The 21,601-nt window shown below is 47.2% G+C and overlaps 2 protein-coding genes across 2 annotated transcripts in view; one reads left to right on the top strand and one right to left on the bottom strand.

Moving 5' to 3' along the window:
• Nucleotides 1-6,048: 6,048 nt before the first annotated feature.
• Nucleotides 6,049-21,601, bottom strand: part of Jag1 (jagged canonical Notch ligand 1) — a 34,283-nt gene continuing 18,730 nt past the window's right edge. Inside the window, exons 6-26 of the mRNA XM_003476557.5 lie at nucleotides 19,845-19,975; nucleotides 19,396-19,515; nucleotides 18,905-19,018; nucleotides 17,657-17,770; nucleotides 16,938-17,051; nucleotides 16,420-16,466; nucleotides 15,954-16,127; nucleotides 15,437-15,587; nucleotides 14,444-14,608; nucleotides 13,907-14,020; nucleotides 13,369-13,482; nucleotides 13,167-13,280; nucleotides 12,941-13,057; nucleotides 12,435-12,462; nucleotides 11,903-11,988; nucleotides 10,491-10,604; nucleotides 9,823-9,932; nucleotides 9,494-9,727; nucleotides 9,161-9,292; nucleotides 8,846-8,996; nucleotides 6,049-8,047 (exon numbers count right to left, since the gene is read on the bottom strand). Coding sequence (XP_003476605.1) covers nucleotides 7,590-8,047; nucleotides 8,846-8,996; nucleotides 9,161-9,292; nucleotides 9,494-9,727; nucleotides 9,823-9,932; nucleotides 10,491-10,604; nucleotides 11,903-11,988; nucleotides 12,435-12,462; nucleotides 12,941-13,057; nucleotides 13,167-13,280; nucleotides 13,369-13,482; nucleotides 13,907-14,020; nucleotides 14,444-14,608; nucleotides 15,437-15,587; nucleotides 15,954-16,127; nucleotides 16,420-16,466; nucleotides 16,938-17,051; nucleotides 17,657-17,770; nucleotides 18,905-19,018; nucleotides 19,396-19,515; nucleotides 19,845-19,975 — 2,902 coding nt within the window. The 3' untranslated portion in view covers nucleotides 6,049-7,589. The remainder of the gene's footprint in view (nucleotides 8,048-8,845; nucleotides 8,997-9,160; nucleotides 9,293-9,493; nucleotides 9,728-9,822; nucleotides 9,933-10,490; nucleotides 10,605-11,902; nucleotides 11,989-12,434; nucleotides 12,463-12,940; nucleotides 13,058-13,166; nucleotides 13,281-13,368; nucleotides 13,483-13,906; nucleotides 14,021-14,443; nucleotides 14,609-15,436; nucleotides 15,588-15,953; nucleotides 16,128-16,419; nucleotides 16,467-16,937; nucleotides 17,052-17,656; nucleotides 17,771-18,904; nucleotides 19,019-19,395; nucleotides 19,516-19,844; nucleotides 19,976-21,601) is intronic.
• Nucleotides 14,607-21,601, top strand: part of LOC111753432 (uncharacterized) — a 49,173-nt gene continuing 42,178 nt past the window's right edge. The window contains exons 1-2 of the transcript XR_010047494.1: nucleotides 14,607-14,789; nucleotides 16,737-16,880. The gene's annotated coding sequence lies outside the window, so the exon portion shown is untranslated. The remainder of the gene's footprint in view (nucleotides 14,790-16,736; nucleotides 16,881-21,601) is intronic.

The raw sequence follows: 21,601 nt of genomic DNA, 5'->3' as shown, positions 1-21,601 counted from the left end.
TGCCTTAGTTTTCTAAAGCTGTGGAAAAAATTACCATAAACTTAGTGGGCTAAGATAAATGTACTGCCTCACAGTCTGTGACAACTTTTAGCTAAGTCTTCTGCTCAGCGTTTCATGAGGCTGAATTCAGCACCAACCAGGCTATGTGTTCATCTGGTGGTGCAGCTAGGGAAAGCTCCTTTGCGTTGTTAGTAGCAATGAGCACCTTGTAGCATTAGGGCTCCCTTTGTCCTGGCTGTTGGCCAGGGGTTTCCTAGAAGGTGTCCTCAGGTCCTTGCCATGTGGTCCCCTTCGTTTCATTAATAAAGAAGCCTCCATTGCCTTGAATATCTTTCACACTTTGAAACTTCTGACTTTTCCTTTGTAACCAAAGGAAGCTGATTTTAAAAAGTTCCTTTGACTAAGTCAGCCTCACCTGGATAATTTATATTTTAAGGCTGATTTCAGACTTTCTGTCTGCAAAATTCCTTCACTGTAGTACCTAGGTTGCTGCTTGATTGAATAAGTAGGGACCAGGAATCATTGCGGCCCATTGTAGAGTTCTGACCATCACGGGTCCTGTGGGGACAAACCTGTACTGTGCATATTGTTTTTCTTTTAAGACAAAAGGTGTTCATGTATGAATTTTTTCTAAACTAAAACTGAGCATTCAGGTTTAGTTGTAGTGGCACTTTGCGATAAATCAGTGAGTTTGGGGTTACAGTTGGGGCACTCATCTCTAAAAAGTTGGCCACTATGGGCCTTGCCCTTCTCTGACAAGACCAGTTTAATGGTGAGAAAGGCAGCAGGTGTTGGAATCTAGTCCCTTAATCTTTCCATGGACTTAGCATAGCACAGGTTGCTTGGAGAAAACATGGAGAGTGGTGGTCTTCCTACCTTTTCATGCATGCTACAGGGAACATGCGCATCGTCACCCTGACAGATGAAGAAACTGAAGCAGAGTTTTTGGAAACTTTCTCCAGTTAGTAAGTGGCAGGGCCTTCAGAATCTGTCCAGCTCCAAAACCCAGAAGCAGTAGTTAGGCCACAAAGGAAAAATTGCAACCAGGAACTGGGAAGGAAGAGCTTTGACTGGAGTCCAGGAAGTCTGGCTCCAGAGTGCACACCCCTAGCAAGCCAGCGTACAGCCTGACTTTGCATACCAAGAAGCTGACAGTCACAGTCAGGCGACAGATCAGGCTATGTGAAGGCAGGTTATTGTGGAGGAAATGTGCAAGAGTGCTTCGACAGCACCATACGGCCAGCACTGTTCAACTGAGAGCCACAGGCTGCTGGGAAGCACTAGAGCACAAATGTGGAAAAGCCTGGGGGCGAGGTCTCACCCTATCCCCTCCTGGCCCTTTCCTTCATTCAGAGGCACTTTGCCTTCCTCTGAGCACAGCTGTATACTCTTTCACATTTGTGCTCTTTTCTGCTTTCTGTCTTGAATTTCCAGCAAACTACTTGAAAAACATCACTGCTGAGCCAGTGGAAGCCCCTGTAGAGGCCGAGGGTTCATGTCTTAGACTTGGAAAGTTTCTGACTTAAGGTTTTTCCAAGTTAATCTGGGTGGGTGCCTCTGTGAAGGGAAAACTTCTGCACAATCCTGGCATACAGTGACACAGCAGACAGATTAGAAATGACCTCTGGAGGGGTTTCTAATCTGTCAGCACTGTGTGGGGAGAGAACAGGGCAGCAAGCTTTTGGGGGTGTCACCAGAGAAAGCAGAGCTACCTATAGGCAGTTGTAAGAACTCCCCAGAGTGTGTATGCTGGCCCAGCTGCACACCAGACCCACTGAGCTTTGTCATAGTTGACCATTTGGATTTTAGGATTTTCAAACACTCAGATGATTTCCCAGATAACCTGTTAGGGACCTGCCAGGGGAGGCGGAGCATTGCAGAGACCCTACAGTGAGGCCTAATTGTCAGTGCAATCACCTGATCCCACCCAGGACCCTGGCAGTTGAGTCCCAGGCACAGGGAATAGCAGTAAAGTCCTGCACAGCAGGAAAATGCACATGCATGGGTACACATGTGTGGACATGTATGCACACATGCCAAGTGAGGTCTGATGGGAGTGGGTGTGTGTTTCCTTTCCGAATCCCTTTCCTGCAGTTTATTTCCTAATCCTATGAAGTGGAATCTAAAAAGGAAATCTGAAACTTCCCAAGAACAAAGGAATAACCTACAAAAGAACAGGGCTTAATCTGCCTTTGATTCAGAAAATACCCATCCCCAATTTGTAAGGGTGCCACTTTGTAATCAGAGCTACCTCATGCCAGTGACACTGCCATTGCTCCCTGCCACTTCCCTAGAACCCTTGCATCTTTTGTTAGTGCAGTTCTCCCAGCACTTTACCCTTGCAAATCATGCCCAAGGCAAGATCTTGGTATAACCTAGGATATTCCTGGAGGAGGCACAAAACACAGCAGCCCAGGATTCAGAAACCTCAAGTCCTAACCCTCGCTGTCACTAATTGTATGAGAAATCCCAGGACCTCTCTAGACCTGTTTCCCCTTCTGGGAAAGTAGCAGGAGTTGGATGCTTTACTGGATCCTTTAGTGGATTGCATTAACAATCACTGAGTCTAAAATGCTTTTTAACTGCACCTAGCAAGTATTAGACAAAGCAACATTTCACCCTTTGGTTGTAAAATAGAGTGAACCAATGGGTTTGGTTGCCTGAGTAGTCATTAGGAAGCCAGCTGCAAACCTGTGTCTCCCTCTGGAATCACCAGTGAACCCCACTGGCCCTGTCAGGAGAGCTTCTGTTTAAAACAAAGCTGTTACTTTCATGTTGCTGGCATCTGACTTGTTCTGTGAATAATACAACCATCGGGTGCCCTGGTATGGATATTTGCAGGGGGTGGAGAGGCAGTGGGCAGACTTCCATTCAAAGCTCTTAATGGATTTAAGAGCCTTTACTCTCCAAGTTAATTTTCCTGACTTGCATATCACAGGTTAATACTGGACCCATGCATTAATGACACATAATTTGAGACTTGTGAAGCTGCTTTGGACTTGAAAGAAACATATTCTATGCCAGGAAGGTTGTGCTCGGCATGCAAGAGCAAGTAATACAGATAGAATGTATGTCCAAGGCAAGGGAGCCTCACCCTTTCAACAGGCTCTCAGAGGATGCCAGGCAGGTGTTCAGGCCCCTCAGCCAGGCAGCACCACAGACATCACTGCATACACCTACACACAGGCGCGTACACACACACACACACACACACACACACTTTGTTATTTTTAATATGCCCAGAGATATCTCAAGGATTTGAAGTGATGCAATAAGATTGCTCTAATAGTTTGTGAACTGTGTTAAGACTTCTGGGGTCACAACCCTAAAGAACTGCCTAGGAGCACCCTTCGCCTCACACTCTCAAGCGGTTAGCATTGTTGGAGACTGACATAGTCTGAGCAGGGATGTTTAACTGCTTGTGGAGTGGAAAAAAAATGTTAAGAAAAATAACTGTTGTTTTTGCAAACTGTCTATTTAAAAACAGAACCTCAGGAAGCAGATTTCTGTTCCAATGCTTGGATGAATCAGAGCTTACACAGTATAAATACACATTAGCAGGAGGAGGTTCCCATAACCCATGTGTTTGTGTCTTCCCAGACCGAGAACCTCTGAACTCCTGTTTCTCATTCCCAGTGAAGGCAAGAGACTCACAGTCTGAACGGAAGTGGTGGACTATTGCTCAGCCCAACTTCAAACCCCTATAGGCTTGTAGGACTTTTTTTTCTTTAAAGGTAACTGGTTTTTAGTTGCACACTTGTTAACTATTTGACAAACAGGTGTAAGCCATTTAGAAAGGTAGGAAACCTATATGTTCATTCCTCTGGCTCTTTGGTACATAAGAAATATTAATAGAAACTTGAGCTTTGACTCACTGACCCCTCAAATGAGCGAGTAAGGACGAAGCATTTAGACCACAACTTGCTCAAGGGGCTGTGTAATTATTTTACTTAAAAATGATGTCAGGTGGCAATTTTACAGCAAACTGGCTTCCAGGTTATTTAATTCAGTTTAATGAGGAGGAAAAACATTGTAATTAATGAAGAGCTTATACTTTAGAACTTTAATATGATTATTCTCCAGTTTTACCAGACATACACTACAGAAGAGGAACAGGGCTGTTTGTTAAAAATGTAGATTTTTAGCCTAAATTTAGTGAGTCTGAGCAGCTTATCAGCCAGACCTGACCTGAATATCTGCAATTGAGAGAGACTCACTTGCCGAGTCACTCTTCTGATCATTTTTCTTTTCTATTCCAGTGTAAGTCTGTACCTCTGGACTGTGTAAGTCTTGAGTCTCAGGACAGTTTTCCTTCCTAAAGCACCCAGCTCTGAGTTCATTCTTTCTTGGAATTTCACAGTATAACAGTAGAATCTTGTAGTTAGCCATGTTTCTGGGTAGAAGATTCTCTTCCAGGCTCCTTTAGTGAGTGCTGAAAATGTTCACAGGAAGTGGTAAAGGAGAATCCCTTTTCTACACCCCTAATCCCTGGATAACCAGGACTTTGCTGCCTGCTTCCGTCTCTCTCCACAGTTTGGATCCTGACTTTTCGCCTTGCCGAGGAGTCTGATCTGTAACCTCCTACCAGAGTGTCTGGGATGGAAGGCTCGTTAAGACAACACCTCAAATCTCAAGATCACTTCCCTCCTGGAATGAAGAATTGCAAAAGCTCATTAATTTTTTTTTTTTCTTGGCACAAAATCATTTGGCAGCTTCCCAAGGAATTCTGGGGTCTTGCAGAATCCAAGTTTACAAACCACCAGAACAAGGTATTGCTTCAGGATGGTGTTTGAAGTCAGTGCTGCTAAACCAGACTGTCTCCCAGCTTACGGGTCTGTATCGCTCCTTCCCTCAACCCTGCAGAAACCAGCTGCCTACTGGCAAGGATTAATGACAAAGGGTTGCTACACACCAGGGCAGAATGCCACCGTGGGAATGTAGCCTTATCCATGCTGAGTCTGTTGCAGGGCCTCTCAGTGAGCTGCCATAGAGTATGGGCCACCAAGGGCCATCAGATTCTCAGTCCTTCTAGTGTCTCCTTATGCACAGGGACCAAGGGCACAAAACTCATCTGTCATCCATGATTGAACAAGTTGCCCATCTGAGAACAAGTTCTATTCCATTAGTAAAAAGAAATCTAAGAAAAGCATCCCAGTCACCATTTCCCACAGAAGTTCATTGTGCCAGTTGGAGTTTCACTGTGAGGACTCCAGACAGGATCCAGGCCTGAATGCTGAAGCTCTGGGGCAACAGTTCAAGAACAGTAAGCTTTGGCTTCCTAAGCAAAAGCCAAGAACCCCAGTGACTCCACACAGCTGCTGGATGCTGTCCACTTCTGACGCCGCAGCTCCTTGCAGCACACACGTGGGAGGCAGAGCTTCCCCACCCCACAGTTCGGCGGCAGGAAGGCTCTCTACCAGTGTGGCTCCTGGGGGCTGGAAGCCAACAGCAAACAGCAACACTTCTTTGAGGCGTTGGAACCTTGAAACCCTGGAACCTCACGGAAGACCAAGCAGACAACACCCCAAGGCTGCATGGTGAGGCCAGCCCATGGGGCCCTAACACCAAGAACTTCCAACTACTACCCACTGTGCAGGGGCTACAAAACTAACCACCTACAGGGTACAAAGCACCAGAAGCTGTAAGGGCGTGGTCTGTGATGGCTGGGAGGGGAGTGTCGGTCTCCCTCGTCACCCCCAGTACCAATTTCAAAGTGTTTAAAACCCCTCTAGTGCAGTGAGCATTTCCTATGAATGCTCCCAAACGATTCACCTCCACCCTGGGCACCATTAATCCAGTGCTGTTTATTCCAGCAGTATTCACACTTGCCACTGAAAAACAAGGGATCGGCTCCCACAGCTCCAGCTTCACCTTCAGAGGCCCTAAGGTTTCTTGACCACTCTAGCAAGTTTTGTGGTTGAAAAGCCTTTCAGTTCTTCACCCCTGTCCTGGTCGGCACAATGACCAGCACGTATCAGTCAGGGTAGCAAAGGCCTCCAGCAAACCCAGGCAGGACTGCATCAGCTCAGAAGAGGCCACACTGTTGCGTGTTTTCATACAAAAAATTTAATAAATATTACTTTTCAAAATTTATTGCCAGGAACAACACATCAAAGATGCATTTTTATGTTCATATAACACTAATAGGACAATACAAAGTATCTTCACGGTCTCAAAGGTGAACCCACAAGATTACTCTGTTTTATAAGCCTTTTTGATTTTAAACTTTGTAATAGCACTTTTGATTTCCTCACTTAAGGCAGGCAGTGTACTCTATGGTAAATCTAAACAGTGATCTTACTGGACATTTTATGCTTCAAGTATTCAACTAGCTTATTAGAATACTCCCTAAATGCAGTAGATATCAAAAAAGTATCCAATTTACAAGTGGTTTGGTATTACATACGAATGGTGAAAATAAATCAGAATTTACAAAATAAGATTGGTATGCTTCCAACTTCACACAATTAATTGGCTATTTTTAATGATATTCAACCACTCACATTTTGGCTACGTTAAGTCATAGTTTAACTTGTTCCCTTAAACTGCTCGGTAGCAGATCACCTGCCTGTCTCTTCAAGTCTAAAGCAGAGGAAAAAACAAAACAAAAAAACCTGTTCTAGACTAATTCTCAAACTGCCTCAGTCAGTCCTTAAAACGTGTCTTAAAGTGATGCTATATAGAAGGTGTTTTAACATCTGACATCGTACAAACAAAATTCGATCAGTATCCCAGGCACAGAAGCCCATCCTAACGTTTTAAGATAAAACTATTTTCAAACACCTTAATTTTGGCTTATAGGCAACAAGTAGTAAGAAAAGTCCCCCCCAAAAAAAATTTTTAAAAAAAAGCCATATGCTTACAATGCTATCAAAAACCTTCAGTTCTAAACGTACATATAAATAAAAAGGAATGATGTTTTAAGGCTCTTGATTATTAAGTTAATAAATCAAATATACACAGTGATTAATAAAAAAGAATTATTTACATAACTATACAAAAATTCTACTTTTGACACATTTCCTCTTTAAATTCTTCATTTTACCAGCAACAGCTGACATCAGGGTCCCCCCTCCCCCAACAAAAAAATACAATAAAAAAAATAAATAATAAACTCATTTGTGATAGTTGCTGTGGTTCTGAGCTGCAAAGGCACTTTCAAATACAGAACTACTTGTACGTCATCATAAAACCAATATACAAAAACAACTCAAGAGTCAATAAATATAAATAAAACTATGATCCTAAGACTGCCTCACCATCAGCACATCTGGCAGAAGTGGAAGCTCAAGGCCTGGGGGGCTGGGCAGTGTCCTGGGAGCCTCATGGCCATGTGCCGGCAGCAGAGGGCGTGACACACACCCAGGGCACTCGCCACTGGTTTTTGCATAGCTGTGAGATGCAGTGCCCGATTTCCCAGCCAACCACAGAAACTACCATTGCCAGTGTAAGCCAGCTTGTCAAAACTTAAATTAACACAAGGATTCTAGGTCAACAACAGCCTCGGAGCGTGACACATGACAGTTTAAAGAACTACAAGCCCCAAGTGCCCTCCGATTCTACCTAGAGGTGGCAGTGCCCAAGGTCTGCTATACGATGTACTCCATCCGGTTTAGGCTTTGGGCACTCTCCAAGTCCCTGTTGTCCTGTTTATTTGTCCAATTGGGGTGCTTAGTCGGCGTGCCATTGGGGGGCTTCTCCTCTCTGTCTACTAGTGTGTACACTGGCTGCTTGGCAAACCGGGCTTTCTGCTGGTGTTTATCCATGTCATCCTCTTCAACTTCCGAGTTGTGTGTCCTTATCTTAGACATTTTGGAGTTTTTGTTCTCATAATCCTTTATGGGGACCGTGTTGGCTCCATGTTTCTCTATGGGGTTTTTGATCTGGTTCAGCTGTTCACGCACGTTGTTGGTGGTGTTGTCCTCTGAGGCTGAGAGTGTGTGGCTGCTTGGCTTCCGCCGCTTCCGCACACACCAGTAAAAGGCCGTCACCAGGCAACAGATCCAAGCCACCGTCAAGACTGAGCTCAGCAGAGGAACCAGGAAATCTGTAGGGCAAGCACAGAACCAATTAACTCTCAAAAGAAAAAAAAAAAAAAAACATCACACTATGGGAACAAAAGAATACCAACAGGATTCTCCTGTCCTCGATCCCCGAAGAGGGCAGTGTGGGGGCAAGTCCCTTTTCACAATTGCATATTGTCACATCACAGCTTGGTAAGCAAGAGCTGGGAGGCATCAGGGCCCTTGGAGACCCTGACACTTGTTCCCAGAGGGACCAGGCAGGGCGGCAGCTCTTGCAGTCTCTGACACCACATGGGAGAACAGGTGTGGGAGTCTAGGGGAATTTGGCTACTCGGCTAGCTCATGACTGAAGCAGGTTTTCAGAATTACCAAAACCCTGCTCCAAACATGGGCAATTAAATGTCCCGTGGCTATGTGCCCTTTTTTGGCCTAGCAAGAATGCTAGTGCTTGAGGCCTTAAAAGGGGAGGCCAAGTGTCAGGCGGAGAGGGCCATCAAGGAGGCATCCAACCAGTGCCTCCCAGGACTCAGGGTAGCTCTGCACCAGGGCTCTGTGGTAAACCTAGACAACACCTCTCAGGTGGGAGCCCGTCAGCAAGAACACATAGCTGTTGGCAGGGGAAAAAGTCAGGTGGACCTGTGCCCCCAACACCCTGTGACCTTGATCAAGTTGGCTGACTTCAGCTGTCTCATCAGGAGGCTCTGGGAGATGGGAGGGAGCACTGTCAGATAATTCCCTAACCTTGCAGGCTTTGCTGCACGGTGTAATGAGATGGGTTTGACAGGCATCACAAAAAAGGGCCTGCCCCACTTGACACTCACCCGTCCTGTTCTTCAGAGGCCGCCTCTGAACTCTCACTTCTGCAACAGCAGCAATAAGTGAGCTGTTTCCATCACGTTTACTAACAAGATCGATTATTTTGTCCGTGATTTCCTTGATAGGGTTTCCATCATCTCGTATGTCTTCAGCAGACTGGAAAAAGAATTGTCAAACTTGACTTGGGGGATACTTAATGGAAGCCTTTATTTAAAACTATAGGACAACATATGTTTTCAATGTAACTGCTCCATTTGATACTGGCTAACTGAAGTTTAACTCCCGGGCAATCAACACACGTAAACGGGTCTTCTACTCACAATGGCCACATGTATCTCATTGTTTGCTGAAGGGGAGGGCTCGCAAGCTATGTAGATGGAATACTCAGCAGACACATTCTTCAGAATATTCAGATTTCTTAGTTCACTGCAAATGTGCTCCGTGGTAAGACCCTAGAACGATTTTTTAAAAATTTATACATGTAAGATATTGGAAGGAAAAGAAAAAAGGGGGCTGATGTTCTTGTTAAACACTGGCTAAAATCCTCACTGCTGAGGACAAGAATTTAGGCTAAAGAGAAGTAGATCCTAGCCTGTGATGCTCTTTAAAAGGAGCACACACACACACCATTCCCAGCAATGGTTGTTACCTACCGGCGACATCATCTCCTTGTTAAAGGTGAAGGTGATGTTTGCACAGTTGTTCTGGTAGTAGGAGTCGGAGGTGCACTTGGTCTTCACTGGCTGCAGACTGGAGGAGTGACACTCGCCCACACCAGTGCAGGGGCGCACGAAGCACTGGTCATCCAGGATGGGAATGCAGCTCTGCCCACTGGGGCACTCACTGTGCCCTCTATGGACCAGACAAGGTCGAGGGCCGCACCAGACCTACAGAAAGGAAATCAGAAGCCCGAAGCTTAGCCAGAAGTCCACCCCTGACTGTGTGGCCTGTGGGAAATTCTGCCACCCTCCTCATGCCTTACCTTGGAGCAGGCAATCCGACCATTCAGGCACTGGCAGGCATTACAGTCGTCATCCCACTTGGCTCCATCGGGTATCATGCTCCCCATGGTGATGCAAGGTTTTCCTGAAACTGAGAGGTGGAGGTGTGTGAGGAGTTTTTTCTTCCGCAGACCAGACCATGGGTTCTTAATACTCTATACGCTCCCTGTTATGAAACAGTTACACCCATACCCTGGGTCATGTGATGAGTTCCTCCTACATTGGGTATGCATGCTCCCTTCCCTCACTGACACCTTCACCCAGCCATGTGACTTGTTTGGAGGTGTGACCTGAGACACCCTTTAACCGGGCTCTCACCACCAAGCGTGGTGACTCTCATGTACCTGCTAAGAAGACAGCATGCCCACAGAGGGCCACTGGCTGGTCAACCTGGACTCCACCCACAGCATACCCACTCTGTCCACCACCAACAAAAATCAGTGCTTACTGCCTCCTGCCAGGTTTTCAAATGGCTTGTTACATGGTATCATTACACAAAGAGCTGACCGAACTCAACAGCTGCCCGATGGGCTCCCCTCCCTGCAGCCTCCGCTGCGCGCCTCTCCCTGAGCATGACATCCACTCAGATGTAGTCAAACTGCTCATGCCAGAAGGCACTAGGGTGGCAGCGGGGACCTGGTACACATACCTTCTTGGCACTTGGCACCAGTATGGCCTGGAGGGCAGACACACCGGTAGCCATTGATCTCATCCACACAGGTTGCTCCGAAAGCACAAGGTGAAGACTGGCACTCATTGATGTCTAGAAAAAACGGTTCAAGCTTAGGCTCTATGGCACTGGCAGAGCTTTTTATAGACACAGAAAAGCATTCGAGTCATACAGGCTTGGTGAATTTTCACTTGTGTAACCAGTGCCCAAGTAAAAAAATGAATCATTCATCTCCCAAAAAGGCGCTACCAGGGACGCACCCCCCCCCCAGTGTCATCATTCCGACTTCTAACAGCTGAGAGGCAGCAACTTTAACTTAAGTTTCTCATTTTCTGACAGTACAGTTTAGAGCAGGGCCAGCAAACTTTCCTCAAAAGGTCAGTAAATATTTTAGGCTTTGCAGACCACAGAGTCTTTGTGTAAACCACTCAGTTCTGTTGTGGTGTCATCAAAGTAGCCACAGACAGCAGGTAAACCAGGAAATGTGGCTGTGTTCCAGTAGAACTTTAAGCCGGGTACATGCTCCCAGCATCCTGGGAGGATGACGCAGGAGGACTGAGCCCAGCCTGAGCAACACAGCAAGACTGTCTCAAAAAAGGTGAGGGTTGAGAGTGTAGCTCAGTGCAAAAGCCCTGTGTGTAATCCCTAGTACTAAAAAAAAAAAAAAAAAAAACATATATATATATTTTGTTGTTGTTGTTGAAAACTATTTTTAGTAACAGGCAACAGGCCCAATATGGCCCAATGTGGGCCTGTTGTCACTTCTCATTATAGGAACATCTAACTGTTCCAAACTGTCCCCACCTAGTGCTAAAGTCCCGATCTAGAGGTTTCAAGCACCAGCAAAATTTCAAACAATCTGAGGACAAAAACTAAGAAACACTAACACAACTATTCAATTACCATTTCTTGGTAAAAGAAACAGCATGTAGAATGTAGGTCAAAAGCTCACAACAAAAAATAAACTTCCAGCTCTCTGAGAAACTACATTGTTTGTCTCCCACTTATCTGCTTTCATCACTTCTCCAGAACCCAAGGTGGCCCAGTCCCTGAAGCCACAGGCCAGGCCCCTCCTTCTGTGTTAGAGTCGCTGCAGTTAGGATCTGCTTGTCCACAGTTTCAAGTTAGTCGCAAGCAAAAGCTTAATTGTCAGACTCTGTGGCTAGCACTCGCCTGAGGAACAAAGAGGCTGTGCCACAGGGGACCATGCATGATATCTGGGAGGACCAAACCAGGTACCCTCACCCTGGCTGGAGGCAGGTTACCTGCTTTGTCAGGGTTGCTTAAAGAGAACCATGGCCTTAGCTGTTTTTAAAGATGCAAAAAATCTAATGTGAGGGAGGGAAGCAGGGAGGAAAGCAATTAAGAAGAGCAGATGGGGTACTCCTTACTTATTCTGCAGTCTGGCCCAGCAAAACCCGGTGCACATTCACACCGGTACCAGTTGTCCCCATCCACACAGGTGCCACTGTTATAACTAAGAAGAAAACAGAGACCACAGCTCAGTTAGCAGCTTCCCGGCCCATGTCGCCTTCTGTCACACACAGCCATCCATGCCAGCTACAGTCCTTATCTCCACCACTGGCAGTGCTCGACCCCTACCCAGGGAGCTTTACGAACACTGACACCTCGGCCCCATCCCGGAGAATCTCATTTCCTAGGTCTCGGGAGCTTTTGAAAGCTCCCTGGGCGATTCCTATGTGCAGCCAAGGTTGAGAATTGCTGCACTAAATGAAAACACAACCTGGCTAATTACAGTGTGGTCCATGAAGCAGCAGGATGGGGGTCACCTGGGAGCTTGTTAGAAAAGCAAAGCCCCACCCCAGACCTCCTGAATCAGAACCCGAACTTTAAACAGGATCCCCAGGAGATCCCTTGCATGCTACAGCCACCAAGTGCCAGCCTCAAAGTTATCACACTTACCAAGGGTGAGGGCTGCAGTCATTGGTATCTGCAAAGGAAAGGCGACAGTAAGGACTTCAGCTGGGAAAGGGGTCTTAGCCCTATGTGAAAACATCATTTATTTCTACAATGCCCAAATGATAAAGTCTCGGTTAACACCAGCCAAATATGCTTAAAACCTCTGCTGAATTGGAACCAGGCCTGCAGGACACTAGTTTCATTTGCTGTGGGACATATGTACACAGGAAGAGGCCCAGGGAGGGGACTGTGGAGTGTGTGAGAATGGAAGACAGCAGGCTGCTGGTCAGCCCCAGAGCTGGGAACCGAGACGCCATCTGTCTCCACTTATCTCATCGGCCACTTTCTCATGCCCAGGTCAGGGCTGTAGCCCATCAAGTCATTAATACAGACCCAGGTGATACAGATGCAGACATCAAACACCACTGCTTCTGGTTTCGATTGCAAGTCCCCAAGGGTGTCAGGATATGCTCCAGACCCTGGGAGAGTACAAGGGGCAGGACACTCACTCTGGGTACAGATGGGCCCCTCCCAGCCTTCTTTGCAGACGCATGTGAAGGACTCGCCATTGACCACGCAGGTGCCCCCATTATGGCAGGGGCTGGGCAGACAGCTACTGTTTCTGGCTGCAAGACAGGGACAAGACCACCCACAGTGAGGACCCAGAAACTGTCTGGAAGGGCAGGACCCAGACCCAGCAGCTCGCCAACAGACACTTGGCAGGGAAAAAGTTACCTATGTTGCAGGTCGTTCCTTCCCAGCCCCCAGGACACATGCACTTAAACGCATCCCCTTCATCATAGCAGGTGCCACCATTGTTGCATGTGGCCTCATCACACTGGCTGTCACCTGGAGGAAGAACATACCTGTGTGAGCCCCTGCTAGTGCCTCCCAAAGAGTACAAAGCCAGGCAGGACTCAAGCTGGCGAATACTTACGTGAGTGGCAGGTCTTTCCTTTCCACCCATTTTTACAGTCACAGTAAAAATCGTTGACCAGGTCTCGACATGTGCCCCCATTGTGGCAGGGGTTCTGGCTGCAGTCATTAATATCTAGAACCAAAGAGCAGACATGAACTGAAGATGACCCCAGGACCATTCACTCTCCAACAGCCTCCCCTAACCCATGCTTTCCACAGCTGTCCCTTTTCATGAGATAAAGCAACTCCCAACTCTGAATACCACAAGTTAGACAAGAAAAGACATAGCCTTCTAAAATTCCTATGAAAATTAAAATCAATATGGAAAGAAGTTAAACAAAAGTGCCTTTCCTTGCAAGCAGGGATATGTGCTATCTTTGTTTTTAGTTTAATTCTAGAGCTCCCCAGCAAAGGTCTGTCAGCAATAAAAATTAAGCTTTGAAGTCCCACTGCAGAAATTGTTGGGGACTGATCTTCAGAAATTTCCACTGCAAGGAAAGCATCCCAGATTAAAGGGGTCTCCCCCACCCCAAAGTCCCAAAGAACTTGAGACTCACTGGTTTCACAGTAGGCTCCCTCCCAACCATCGCTACAGATACACTTGTAGGAGTTGACACCATCGATACAAGTGCCACCGTTTCGACAGGGGTTGCTTTCGCAGTCATTAATATCTGTGAAAGGAAGAAAACAACAAACGTGAGGAACTGAAGGGCAAAGAACACCCCGACCAAACCCTGACTTGTGGTTTTCATGAGAAAATGCACCCAGTGCCTCTATTCTAACCTACTCTCTCCAGTGAGACAGAAGCTTCCAGATGGTGCCTCCCCCATTTTAATGTGACACCCTCACTTGCAGTTACTTGGTGGCCTAGGCAGAAACTTCTACGGAGAAGAGGGACCGCTCAAATTAGTAAGATTCCAGAACACTCCAGAATAGATATGGAGACTCGGAGGCACTAGAATGATCTAGTCAACCAAATCCAACCTCAGTCTCAGACTTTAACCATCATGGTAAATGTAAAGGTCACTTCAACCTTCATCTCTGACTGAGGTAACGGAACTCAAATGCTCCCACTCCCCAGCAAAGGGTCTTACTTTCATGGCAGTATGTTCCCGTGAAGCCTTTGTTACAGTCACAGGTGAATTTGCCTCCCGATTGGCTCTTGCACTTCCCGTGGGGACCACACACGTTAGAGGAGATATACCGCACCCCTTCAGGTGTGTCGTTGGAAGCCATCGCCACGGTGCAGCTATCAATCACTAGAAGACAGGCTCGGGATCAGATCGAAGCCACAGCATTCCTAAGCAAAGGACTGAAGCCACGCCTCCGTTCAGGAGCTGGGCACCCTCTGGCTAATGAGGGTAAGAAGTCAAGAGGCACCGCAGGGACCAGGACTCCAACTGCCTTCTTGCGCTATGATGAGCAAAGCTGAGATGCCAGGTGAACTCTTTAAAGCATTCTGTCACCATTAGTCAAGAAGGATACCCGCCTATGGGCCCCCTCACCCCACCTCTGCCATCTGCCCATTTTGGAAAGAGATCACCTCTGCTTCCTTCCTTAATCTAACTTAAGCAAGGCTGGAGGATAAACTTAGAGAGGCTCTAATTAAGCTTGTGCCGCCTAATATAGCAGCCATGGGCTACATGTGGCTATCTAGATCTAAATGAGCTAAAATTAAATAGTGTCCTAGCTGCCCCAGTCATGGTCCACATGTTCAGTGGCCACATATGGCCCCTAGCTCTCATGACACTGCAGTTAGGCTTAACTGAGAAGAGGAACATCCCTACAGCTGCACAGAGCCCCGACAGTGCTGCTCTGGCTCTGGGGGCTCTGCCTTGGGGCTGCAAATCAGCCCACCCAGGACCAGAATGACAAACGGCTTTCATGCGCTCTCCCCTGGGCTCCACATAACACATGGGTCCTCCACCAGAGGCCAGAATGGATTGCTCCCACATGTTCTGGCTTCCCTAAGTGATCAGAGAAGATTCCTCACCTCCACGCTATCTCTGAGATCATTAAGGGGGAGAGGCATGTGGCTGACAGAAGGGGTATGGAGGGAGACAGCTGGGTGCTGGCAAGGGCGGTACCTTCACAAGGGGTCGTGCGGCAGTGGTCTTTCAGGTGCGAGCAGTTCTTGCCCTCATAGTCCTGGGGGCACTTGCAGAAATAGTCACTGGCCCGATTGTAGCACTGGGCCCCATTCTGGCAGGGGTTGGGCTCACAGTAATCTATGTCCAGCTGCAAGTGTCAGGAGCAGGACAAAAGTATCATTATTTAGGACACTGGGAACTGATCCCTCCCCTCCCTCCATCCATTCACCTGTACGCAGGGACACTGTGTGTGTCTGTGCTCCAGGCACCAAAAAGCCAGGGAAGCACTCAGAGGGCAGGGTGGGAGACAGTGGCAAGTGAGAAATAAAATCAAGCACAGAGCCAAGCAGATGGGTCATAGACACTAAAAAAGAAATATGTCCTTCCGCCAGCATTCAGCTGGCAGAGACCTCCTAGTGTAGGATGTTAACAGATGTCCCAAGATCCTGGACACAAAAGCCAGGAGGAGGGGAAAGAGGGAGAAGGGCCATCTAAGGTTCTCTTCTCCACTCACCTGACAGAGGTTTCCAGAGAAACCAGTGGGACACAGACACTGGAATCTGTTGATTTCATTCTGACAGTGGCCCCCGTTCAAACACGGGTTGCTGGCACATTCGTCGATGTCTCTCTCACAGTGATCGCCTGCATAGCCAGGTGGACAGATACAGCGATAACCATTAACCAAGTCCTGGAAGAGGAGAAGGGGGAGAAACATGCTTTTGGCTAGGTATTCCACAAACACGACACTTCAGCAGTTTAGCACGACTGCTGTGTTTCAGCCAATTCACCAAAACAGCCAAATGTCAAACCAAACATCCTGGGTTATGGGGTTTCTTTACAGGGACCTGGGGTTACCAAGAGGCCTCAGAAAACATCCAGACACCTGCCCCTCACCTGCACTTTCAAATCCTCCCGACATCACATCAATCTTTTAGGATTTCTTGTCAATTGTCAAGATTTTCACTTAAGATTTAACGTACCTGACAGGAAGCATCATTCTGACATTGACCAAGGCAGTCGTTTATATCTGAAAAATAAATAAGTGATCCTATTAAAAAAGGCATAAGACGTAGAAACTGGGCATAATTGAAAAGCCTTCTGAGGACAGATAAAAGTTTCAAATCAGATTTCCTGTGTGCTTCCCATGAGATAAGGTTATTATATTGGGTGGGGACCCTCAGGCTCCCAGACTGAGGGAGTGAAACTTCACATCATTGTTTTAGCTACTTTATCAGAGTATGAGCAGTTGTAGCTGCTAATGAGCCTGATAAACTGTATGTTTTCCTTTTTGCCACAGCCACTCCCTCTCCAAAAACATTTCTAGCACTGGGTGACAGAACACTTTCCTGGCATCTGTGAGGCCCTCGGTTCAATTCCCAGCACCACCAAATGGGAAGAAGGAGACCTAAACTGAAGCCCAAAGCCCAGGGACGGCAGACAAGTAAGTGTCTTTGTCACTCAAATTTCATGAAAATTCAGAAGGTAAACAGTCACTCACTTATGTCACAATTCTGACCCATCCAGCCGGGAAGACAATCACAGTAGTAGCTTGCAATCAGATTCTTACAGGATTTGGCATTTACACAAGGTTTGGCCTCACATTCATTTGCATCTGAAAGAAGTAAAGAGGAACAATCAGCAATGGCTTTCTACCTCCTTCCCCCCACCAGAGATGCACCACACCAAGGGGAGCCACCAGCAAGCCAGCTCAGTAAGACAGACTAAAAGACAGACTAGGTCGCCTGTGTTTTGCACATCTGAGCTCTGCTCCTAACCCGCATCCAGTAAGTGACACTAACTGATAACTTTCTGGCTGCTGGTTAAACACTGGTCCCCAGCAGAACAGCAGAAAGCCACTAGGCATTTCTGTGCAGGACCCAGCACAGCCTAGTTGCTGGGATTTAAATGTGGCAAAAAGAATGCAGACAGCTCATTCCTCATGAGATCATCCCTGCTTGGAATCCAGCTGCACACTCCTTGGACAGAGGATTGACATGGTTCAAGGAATCTCACTACTTTCCCACAGGGCCAAAAGAGCAAGTCCAGCTGTATTCAAGTTATTTCTCCCAGGCCTAGAAACTTCCGATAATAAATTACTCCTTAGCACGATGGAGTGCGAACTCACACCCTGGTCATGCATCCGTCTCTCTCCACAGCTTTGATTAGCAAAGCCAGCTAACCTGGGTTCAGGGATCCCTGGCACTGGAAGGTCCTTACCTAACTGGCACGTCTTGCCAGTCCACTGTGGGGGGCACACGCACTTAAATCCGTTAACCATATCCTGGCAGGTGCCTCCATGGGAACAGTTATTTGGGGAACAATCATCAATGTCTGTTCAATGAGAAAGGAGGAGACAGTTTGATTCCAACCCCTTTTGGCAATTAAATAATGCAACGTACCAACTCTCATATAAGCAGCCTTCACCTTACAGCCAGACACCTACAGCAAGTAAAGCTAGAGCAGGGCAAGTGGCATGATGCTGATAAGGCCCAAGCTTGTGGCTTTAAATCCCCCGCTGCCCTAGTTCGTTTAATCTCCCCCTAAGCAGGGGGAGAAAGACAGCTGGATCCCTGCAGAGCATCAACCCAGAGGGAACACAGGATACCCATAGCTGCCTTTTCTTTATTAAAAGGAAGTGAAAGGTTGCAAAGAGCTATTTAAAAAAAAAAAAAAACATTTAACAGGTATAAACCTTATTTCTTTGATTTGTTTACCATTGACCTCAAATTAATGCAGTGGGTGCCGTGCTCCACAATTCAGCCCCAATTTATTTCTGACCTGTGCTCTCTACAAATTCAATCAGTCTTCACTAGCACTTAGAGATGAGAACTGCTACTGTCCCACTTAAAGAGGGCATAGGGTTACAAGGCCTGCCAGGGTGCCACAAGCCCTGAGCGGGAACCCCATGGCACATCCAGGCTGGTGACCCCAGAGCCCACATTCCTTAGCCATTCTACATGTTGCTACCAATGAATGGTCTTCAGACCTGGCTGGATGCTACTTCATAATTCCAGGAGCTCCTGAAAGGATACAGACTGTCTAATCCTGGAGGGATCCATGACACCCAGAGATCCATGCTGTACAATAGTTCTGACAGAACAGTGTCAGAACAGAAGGTTCTGACATTTGACCCAGTCGAATAGCCAAAGTAACTACTACTGTGACAAAATTCAGTAGTAGCAACCTGCCCTAAAGGCAGCCTCTCTGTGACTGCAATAGAATAGCCAGGAGTCAGGAACCAGAGCTCCCAGAAGCCCATGTAAAAGAATGAGCTATCCCAGGAGGGAATTCCTACCAACTGACATGGGTGCTCCCCAGCAGGCAGGATGGAGTGCCGGGGCCTCGGAGTGCGCTCAGCCCTCTCCCACTGAAACTGACTTGTCACCAAGCCCATAGCACTGGACAAACCCAGGTCTCTCCTGCCAACCCACGTCTTGACAGTGACCCTCCAGAATGGACACTCACTTGTGGAGCATGTGGGCCCAGTCCAGCCCGGAGAACACTCACACTCGAACCCCAGGGAGGTCTCCTTGCAGCTGCCTCCATTGTGACACGGATCAGAGAGACAGGCGTGCTCAGCTACAGAACCAAGACAGCAGTCAGCAAGGGACCTGCTTTCCATTACATCCTCCCCCACCTCCTCCACCAGTTCCAAAAAAAAATAGAAGCAAGAAACATGTGATGTAACCCTGCTGTGCCCAGGGAAGAAAGGAAGTCATCAGGAAGCAGTCTCCAGCCACATTCCAGCCCATCTTGGAAACCTGGCATTCCTCCTACGTAAATCAGCATCACCCAAAAAACTTTAAGGACTCAGAGGTTTCATGAACCCACAGAAGAGCTGAGATAACAAGCTTAACTTTGTAGGCTGTTTTCATCTTTCCTTAGGGGTGTCTGTGTGTATGCTTGAGTGTAGAGAAAAAGCAAGCCAGGAATCTCACCCAGCTTGGACCACTTACCAATTTCACAGTTAGGTCCTGAATATCCCTCAGGGCAGGAACACTGATATTTGTCAGGACCTGTATTGCTACAAGTACCCCCATTGAGACAGGGCTGATGAGTTCCGCAGTAATTGAGATCTGCCAAAAAAGAAGACCCCAAAGTCATAAAGAGACAGAAGTAAAGACTCCTAACCCAACACAGTTCTCTTTCAAAATCCAAACCAAAATAAAGCAAAATTACTCCTACATCACTAAACGCAAAGTCAAGCAAATTCAGAGCAAAAACCTCTGAAAAGCGATAAATAAGGGACCAGAGTGTAGCTCAGTGGCAGAGTGCTTGCCTAGCATGCTTGAGGGCCTGGGTCCAACCCCAACACAACCCCGACAGAGTAAAAGCAAAACCCAAATCAATACCATCCACCACCACAGGTCTACTTCTGACATGGGCCTCCTCCTGGAAGGCCTACCTTTGTCACACAGCTGGCCACCCCAGTTGGTCTCACAGAGGCACTGCCAGGGCTCGATGCAGGTGCCATGCACACATCCTGGGTGTGGGATACACTTGTCGCAGTACAGGCCTTGCCAGCCATACTGGCACCTGCAGACAGACAGACAGCACACCCCATTCAGCCTTCCCCACATCACAGGAGCCTGCAAGGCTACAACAGAAGACCACAAGGCCAGGCTGCTTATTTTGTTGTAGGGGACAGAAGGGGAGAATGTGGTAGGGCGGGCGGGGCCGGGGGATTGGGGGCTGAGGGGGAGGCTGCTTCTTATAAACAAACATTTTCACAGTTGGGCCAAGGTCCCCTCCTAGCTGACTTCCAACAAAAGGAGGGCTGTCTGGGGTGGGCCGGTGTGGGGTGCTCTCCACAAAGCCACTCTCTTCGCAGACTCCTGGGTGAGCCAAGGGTGGGGGCGCGGAATAAATCAACCCCAGGACCCAGTCGGGACAGACCATAGAAGGAAAGGGCTATCCAGGGACAATAGCTGCATGAATGTCTCCCCCAGCACTGCACTTGCAGCTCTGCAGGGCTTTGTCTCAGCAGCAAGGCACGACCCCAGTGCACAGAAACCAACAAGACACAGCGATGCTTAATAAAGCAGACAAATGGTGGGCAAAGGCTGGAGCAGCATCACTAAGTTCATTTCTGCAGTGGAAGGGAGGGGAGAGAAGCAGCAGCACTGGGAACTAAGTCCACAGATAATTTACAACCTATTACCATGGCTCTTCATGCTAATTTATAATTTTTTGCAAAAAAAAAAAAAAAAAAAGCCATCATAGTTTATCTAGTTTTTGGGGAGTTGAGTTTCTTTTATAAGGACGCTGTTCATCAGACTCTTTTGAGGCCAAATGGTGCCTTTGATCCCCAAACAAAAACACAAACATAAACCTTCACCTGGCGGGGAGAAAGGGCAAGGTCTCAAGCCACTCTCCCCTCAAGTTTCAAGCCCTCCGAAACTTTAACTGCCTTCTCAAATGTCAAGCTTTAACGAAAGGGATGGCAGAAAGACAAGCAATGCCACCAACTCGCATGTAAATGTGGGTCGTGCACAATCATCTCAGGGCAGGACCTGGGAAAAGCCATGATTAGAACCAACCACACGGTAAGCTGCTCAGCTGTAACCCTGGAAAACAAACATCCCCTTAACCCCCTCGAAGGAAAGCTTTACAGTTGCAGAGAGCTGGAGGCAAGCTAGCAAATCCTTGTCATGGGAAAATTATAGGGATCTAGCTAATAGCTAATCACCGTCGGCTGAGAGTCAACTTAACCCCTGAGAATATTGACTAAACACTTCCTAACTTCTAAAAACAAGCCATCCACACCCAAGCACAAAGAACCACTAGAATGTGTGGTTTAATATTAATCAGACACAAGATTCTGGTTTATATGAAATAGACCTTCAGCCTAAATGACAAGTGACTATTTCAAGGACTAAAATAAAAACAAGTCCTTTGACACAATTTTCCTTAAAAAAGGGAAACACCCAAGTTAGTGGAAGGTAGAGGGATGGAAAGCCATTCTGTCTGGCTGATAGTTTTAGCCTGAAAGGTAACACAAGAAAAACCAACAGTTGCTGTCTTCCCTAACTCTTCCAAATTAAGGATGGCTCTACCTCCTTTTATTAGGCAAATTGAAGAGAGACAGCTGAGGACCCAACCTAACCTCTTAATTAAGAAGAGCTCAATCCCCAAGCATGAAAAAGCAACCACCAGAGGCCA

Source organism: Cavia porcellus, unplaced genomic scaffold, assembly GCF_034190915.1.
Source record: "Cavia porcellus strain 051 isolate PalLab524CR breed Dunkin Hartley unplaced genomic scaffold, mCavPor4.1 scaffold_5, whole genome shotgun sequence".
NCBI classification, from domain to species: domain Eukaryota; kingdom Metazoa; phylum Chordata; class Mammalia; order Rodentia; family Caviidae; genus Cavia; species Cavia porcellus.
This window is presented reverse-complemented; position numbering and strand designations above follow the sequence as displayed.